At 40.0% G+C, this 6,000-nt stretch overlaps 1 protein-coding gene across 1 annotated transcript in view; it reads left to right on the top strand.

Annotated features, from left to right (window-relative positions):
- Positions 1-2,716: 2,716 nt before the first annotated feature.
- The window catches only part of LOC308279535 (F-box-like/WD repeat-containing protein TBL1XR1), a gene marked incomplete at both ends in the record, with an annotated part of 935,328 nt that continues 932,044 nt past the window's right edge, over positions 2,717-6,000 (top strand). The window contains 2 exon segments of the mRNA XM_080719661.1: positions 2,717-3,629; positions 3,632-3,768. Of these exon segments, the coding sequence (XP_080575787.1) occupies positions 2,717-3,629; positions 3,632-3,768 (1,050 nt within the window).

Raw genomic sequence — 6,000 nt, 5'->3', positions numbered from 1 at the left:
GGTCTGTTGGTTGAGATTTAATGTGCCACAGACATCACTGAAGCTCTGCTGGCTGCCAAAATGTGAAACTCTGATGAGGAATGACCTCTCACACCTGTCGTCACTAGGCTTCCAAACTCAGCAGGGCCAGAGATTACTATGTTCTGAGCTAGTGGTCCAGTTGGTTAAGATTTTATGAACCAGAATATCACCAATGATTTGCTGGTTGCTATTATGTTGTGTACTTCAGTCATTGGCATTCATGATCACCAGGTGCAAACTCTGCTGGAAGTGAATATGTTGTGTTTCCAGCCTGTTAAGCTGAAATCACATGAGTCCCAGCTGGTCCCTGGAATACTTGCTTTCTGAGTCCAAACTTTAGAAGGAAGAAATTGTACTATTTTGATCCAATGGCCTGGGACACTGAGTTATTTAGCCTCAAAGATACCATTGCTCCTCTGGGTGTATTTAATCATGTAAGACCTTGTTGGTCTTGCCAATGATCTTGGCACCCAAAAATCATCTGGTGTATGTCTGTCACACCTTCCAAGCCTGTAGCATGGTTGGCAGAGTTATTTCACCCTGCAGAAATCAGTGATTGCTGGAGACCGTAGGGGTGTTCTAAACTTTGAACTCTAGGTCCTATTTTTCTAAGGGTCCTAAGTGACTTTGCTAATTAACATTTCTGATGTGTCTAACTTTAGTTCTCACCTTTACCAATATAAAAGTGATTTGAAAATGAACAGTCTCCATGTGTTTGTTCATTGCCATGAAAGTTCCTGTAACCATGAAGGCTCCCACTGGGATTGTTTATATACCCACAGTCTTGATAGGTGCTGCTCAGTTTTCTGCAGGAAGGGTCTATAGTTTCTCAGTATCTAGGCATTCAGCTGCAGCCACAGAAGTATATTTAGCAGTTTGGTTGGTTGGTCTGGAGATTCCAAGTGGTCTTTATGGAGTAGGCTGTAGCCACTAGAGTTTATGAAGAAAGGACCTGTTTATTTTAGTGCAGAGAGGTACAGCTGCAGCCCAAGAGCACACTGGGTGGTTTGGTTGGTGATCTGCAGAGTTGCCGTCTTGAGGCATGCAAACATTGAAAGAAGAAGGCAAGTGCTCTTGATGTTAGTTTTCTGCAACCACTGGCTTGACAAGATTTAGCTGAATCACCAAAATTATGCCTATCTTCATTCTTTTCTCACTAGATGAGGCATGTGGAGCTTTTTTTCCTGTCCTCTGCTCTCTGTGCTTCCTCCAATTCAACAATATCTATTCTGTCTTCTTTTGTGTTCTGGATGATTTTATTCAGTCTCCAAGAATCAATATTTTCACTGATTGAATTCTGAGTCTCACAGTAACTAAAATGTACTGTTTTTTCTATTATGCCACTTTAAATCTCCCTGAGTTTTTTTTTCTCAGAATTTCTTTGGATAATCTAGGTTTTCTGTTTTCCATATTAAATTAAAATTTTAAATTTAAAAACATCCTGTACAATGGTATTTTGATAGAAATTTCATTAAATATGTAGTTTGCTTAGTATGGAAATTATGAAAATATTTATTTTGCCTACACCAAACATGGGAAGTCTTTTATCATCTCCTTCCTTCTTCAATTTTGTCTTCAGTGCTCAATAATTTTGAATTTAGAGGATTTTTTTTTTACTTTCTTGATTATAAGCAGTTATAAACAGGTAGGCAGCAAAAGTTTCAGGACCCCATAAATCACAAAGTTAATGAAAATGAAATGAAAGGACAAGAGTCAGAGGGGTCTTTAATGACAAATCTGAGTGCCATTTCTTAGACTGCTATGTAATATAGGTTAGAATTATGGTTCCTGAGCCTGACCTTAGACTGGCCTTAAACAATGAGCCTATGTGCTGACCACAGACATTGTGCTCACATGTTTGTCCAAAACTACTGATTAAACCAACAATTTCAGGGATGTCTGACTAGTTCATAACTCACAGTGAACAGAAAATAAAAATAATCATACAGGACTGGATGCATGTAAGCAAAAAGGAGAGTAGGGAGAATGATGAAAAGAGACAAAAAGAATACAGAAACTCCTAGACCATTAGGTAGCTTTGGTGAACATCTCTTGGTTCTTCACCTCATGTATAAAGGCTTTCTTGCCTCTATATTTTTTTTAACTTAAGATAAAATTTTCATATTTTTACATGGGCCTTTCTATGGTTGAGACTGTTTATTCTTTGACTGCATGAGCCCAAGAATCCAGTAAAAAAAAGTCTACCATCAGAATAATTTTAGAGGCCGGGCTCGGGGAGAGCCCGCAGCGCCGCGAGCCGCGCAGCCATCATGAGGCCGGGCCCGCCATAGCGCCCCAGCCGGCGGGGCGGCCTGCCCCGCGCCGGCCCACCCGGCCCACCTGGCCTACCCGGCCGCGAGCGGCAGGCGCGGGCGGCCTTGCGGCCTGCAGGGTTGCGAGGGCTGCCTTGAAGTTGGGTTCAGAAGTGTAGAATTGGCAAAGTTACTGCCTGCGTCCGGCATCAGCAACAGCAGTTCGTGACTGGTGGCACCGGATAGAGTTGTGAATCCCCACATCAATGCACTGCCAATGATGAGGAAACTGAGGTCTTAGACTAGAACAGATGTCTTCTGATCAGTCCAGGACTCTTTTTGTCACATCATGCTGCTTGATGCTTGTCTTTATGGAACTCAGCAACATCATATACGAGGGTTATATCATGTGTTGTGACCTCATGGTTTAAGTGAGAATAAAGATGAGTATAAGCAGTGATGAGGTCAACTTCTTGGTATATAGATACTTGCAAGAGTCAGGATTTTCTCATTCAGCATTTACCTTTGGTATAGAAAGCCATATAAGTCAAAGTAATATAAAAGGTGCACTTGTCCCACCTGCTGCATTGATTTCTATCATCCAGAAAGGTCTACAGTATGTAGAGGCAGAAGTTAGTATTAATGAGGATGGTACCTTGTTTGATGGTCGACCCATAGAGTCTCTGTCCCTGATAGATGCCGTAATGCCTGATGTAGTACAAACAAGACAACAAGCTTATAGAGATAAGCTTGCTCAGCAGCAGGCAGCAGCTGCTGCAGCTGCTGCAGCTGCTGCTAACCAACAAGGATCTGCAAAAAATGGAGAAAACACAGCAAATGGAGAGGAGAATGGAGCACATACCATAGCAAATAATCATACTGATATGATGGAAGTGGATGGGGATGTTGAAATCCCTCCTAATAAAGCAGTCGTGTTACGGGGCCATGAATCTGAGGTTTTCATCTGTGCCTGGAACCCCGTTAGTGATCTTCTGGCATCAGGGTCTGGAGACTCAACAGCAAGAATATGGAATCTTAGTGAAAATAGCACTAGCGGCTCCACACAGTTAGTACTTAGACATTGTATACGAGAAGGAGGGCAAGATGTTCCAAGCAACAAGGATGTAACATCTCTAGATTGGAATAGTGAAGGTACACTTCTAGCAACTGGCTCATATGATAGATTTGCCAGAATATGGACTAAAGATGGTAATCTCGCTAGCACCTTAGGACAGCATAAAGGTCCTATATTTGCATTAAAATGGAATAAGAAAGGAAATTTCATCTTAAGTGCTGGAGTAGATAAGACTACAATTATTTGGGATGCACATACTAGTGAAGCCAAGCAACAGTTTCCTTTCATTCAGCACCAGCATTGGATGTTGAATGGCAGAGCAACAACACCTTTGCTTCTTGTAGTACAGATATGTGCATTCATGTCTGCAAATTAGGACAAGACAGACCTATTAAAATATTCCAGGGACATACGAATGAAGTAAATCTCAAAAAAGACCGGATTGCCAAGGAAGAAGGAGCCTGATACCAGGAAGACATTGTGCAGCTGGTAGGATCTCAATAAAACTTTTTCCAGTGGAAAAAAAAAAAAGAATAATTTTAGATATTTTGTTTTGTAATTTTATGGTTAGTTTTGTTTATTAGATTAATTATAATTACTGATTTAAAGATTTTGATATATACTATTTATATTTTTATTTTATTCTAGAAATTTTTGGATTTCTCTCATTTCTTTTCATGATTCAGCCCTTCTGCTAAAGGTTATTGCTCAATCTTTATATTTTTATGCAATTTCTATGTCTTTTATCTGGTTGAAAATGTCTAATATTATGCTGGGCATGGTGGCACATGCTTGTAATCCCTGCACTTGGGAGGTGGAGACAGGAGGATTGCGCAGGTTCGAAGTCAGCCACGCTGGCTTAAGAGACCCTGTTTCCAAAAATAAAATAGGTCTGGGAGTGTAGCCCAGAGGTAGAAGGGCTTCCAGGAACCCCAGTACCACAAAAAAAGTCTAATATTTTATTATGATCTGAAAAGATGTGAGGTCCTATAATTTTTTGGCATTTGTGAAAACTTACATTGTTATATAAAAATTGTTTATACTGTAAAAGATCTCATGAGAAGCCGAGGAAAATATAAACTGGGTTGTGGCTGGGTAAAATATTTTATAAATGCTGTTGCATCTATTTGACTTATAGTATTTTTAAGTCTGAGGAGTCTTTGCTGGGTTTTACTTGGATAATCTTTGTATTGATGAGAGGTATATCCAAGAATTATGGTATCATAGTCTATCTGAGTTCAAATGTCAAGGAGTATCTGTTTTATAAAATTGGGACAATGACATATATATATATGTGTATATATATATATATATATATATATATATATATATATATATATATATATACATTTTTACTATCATTACTCTTTCTTGTTGAATCACTCTCTTTACCAACATAAGGTTACTCTGTCTCTTCTAATAAGCTTTGACTTAAAAACTGCTTTATAGGATATGAGAATAATAGGTACTTCTGTTTGGCTTTCCTCTCCCTTTGTATAATATTTAATATTTTATCATTTATTTTTTAAATATTCTTGCTAATAGGTGAATTTCTTCTAAAATATATAGTTGTATATTGTTTTGAAATAACATATTGTATGATTGTATGTTTTGCATCTGTATCTTTTATAATTGGAGAGGTAAACCATATAAATTTAGTATTACTTTAGAAAGATGTCTATTATTTCTCTTTATTTTGATTTATTTTTTTTATTTAAATGTTTTACTAAAGATTAGTCTATGCAGGTGGTTAGTACCACTGGAGCTGAATTTAGTGTTAAATGCAGGTCTCCATGCTAAAGCTGCATCTCTTTCTGCCTGTTTAGGCAGCAAGTGCCAGTAGGCTCAGAACCAGTGTATATGAAGGAATTTGCATTCTTTACAGATAGGGCTGTATTGGTATGATTTTTCCCAGGTTGTCGCGACCCTAAGGCTCTGACCAGCAGAGCCTAGGGAAGAAACACACGAATGCCAACTTGCTGATGAAGCTACTTCCTCTTTATTCCCCGCAGCAGTTTCCTTATATACCATACCAAGCCTGTTCCCAAAATATCCATGAATCCCATTCCGCCCATGTCCATTCCATGCTCCCTAGAAGGTACCTCATAGGTGTACTGGCCTAACCACGAGGCATTACATCACAGTCCATGCATGAGGCGCATGATACTGACAACAGTGCATGTGCCAGCCAAGACCAACAGCGCATGCGCCAGCCAAGACCACCATCCTTGGCAGTCAGCCCGGGCGCCATCTTGGGATGACATGCCACACCCTGGCTTCCCACACCAGGTCAATATGATGGGTTGTCTGTGGTGATCTCTAGAAATCCTATGCCTTTTATTCTGGTTGGTTCTGGGGGCTATCTTCTAATCCATACCCCTGTTGTGAACAGTAGCAGATTCCACCCTCACCTTCACCAAGGTGAACTAAAAAGTCTCAGATTTGGCAAATATATTGCTTGCTGTTGAATCTCTGTGGCTGTGCTGGGCAGTCTCCTGCAGAGACAGCTGAGTGCCTCTCTGGATCTCAGAAGGACATGGAGAGTTCTGCCACCATTACTGCAGGTTGTAGCTGGGGTTCAAGCAACAGGAGGGGACCACTTACAATTCTAGTGAGCTGCATCCACTTACTTCACTTAAAGTCATTGGCTAT

The sequence above is a fragment of the Muscardinus avellanarius genome, assembly GCF_963383645.1.
Source record: "Muscardinus avellanarius genome assembly, chromosome: Y".
Classification (NCBI taxonomy): Eukaryota; Metazoa; Chordata; class Mammalia; order Rodentia; family Gliridae; genus Muscardinus; species Muscardinus avellanarius.
The sequence above is the reverse complement of the archived record's forward strand: the minus strand, read 5'-3'. Positions and strand labels throughout refer to the sequence as shown.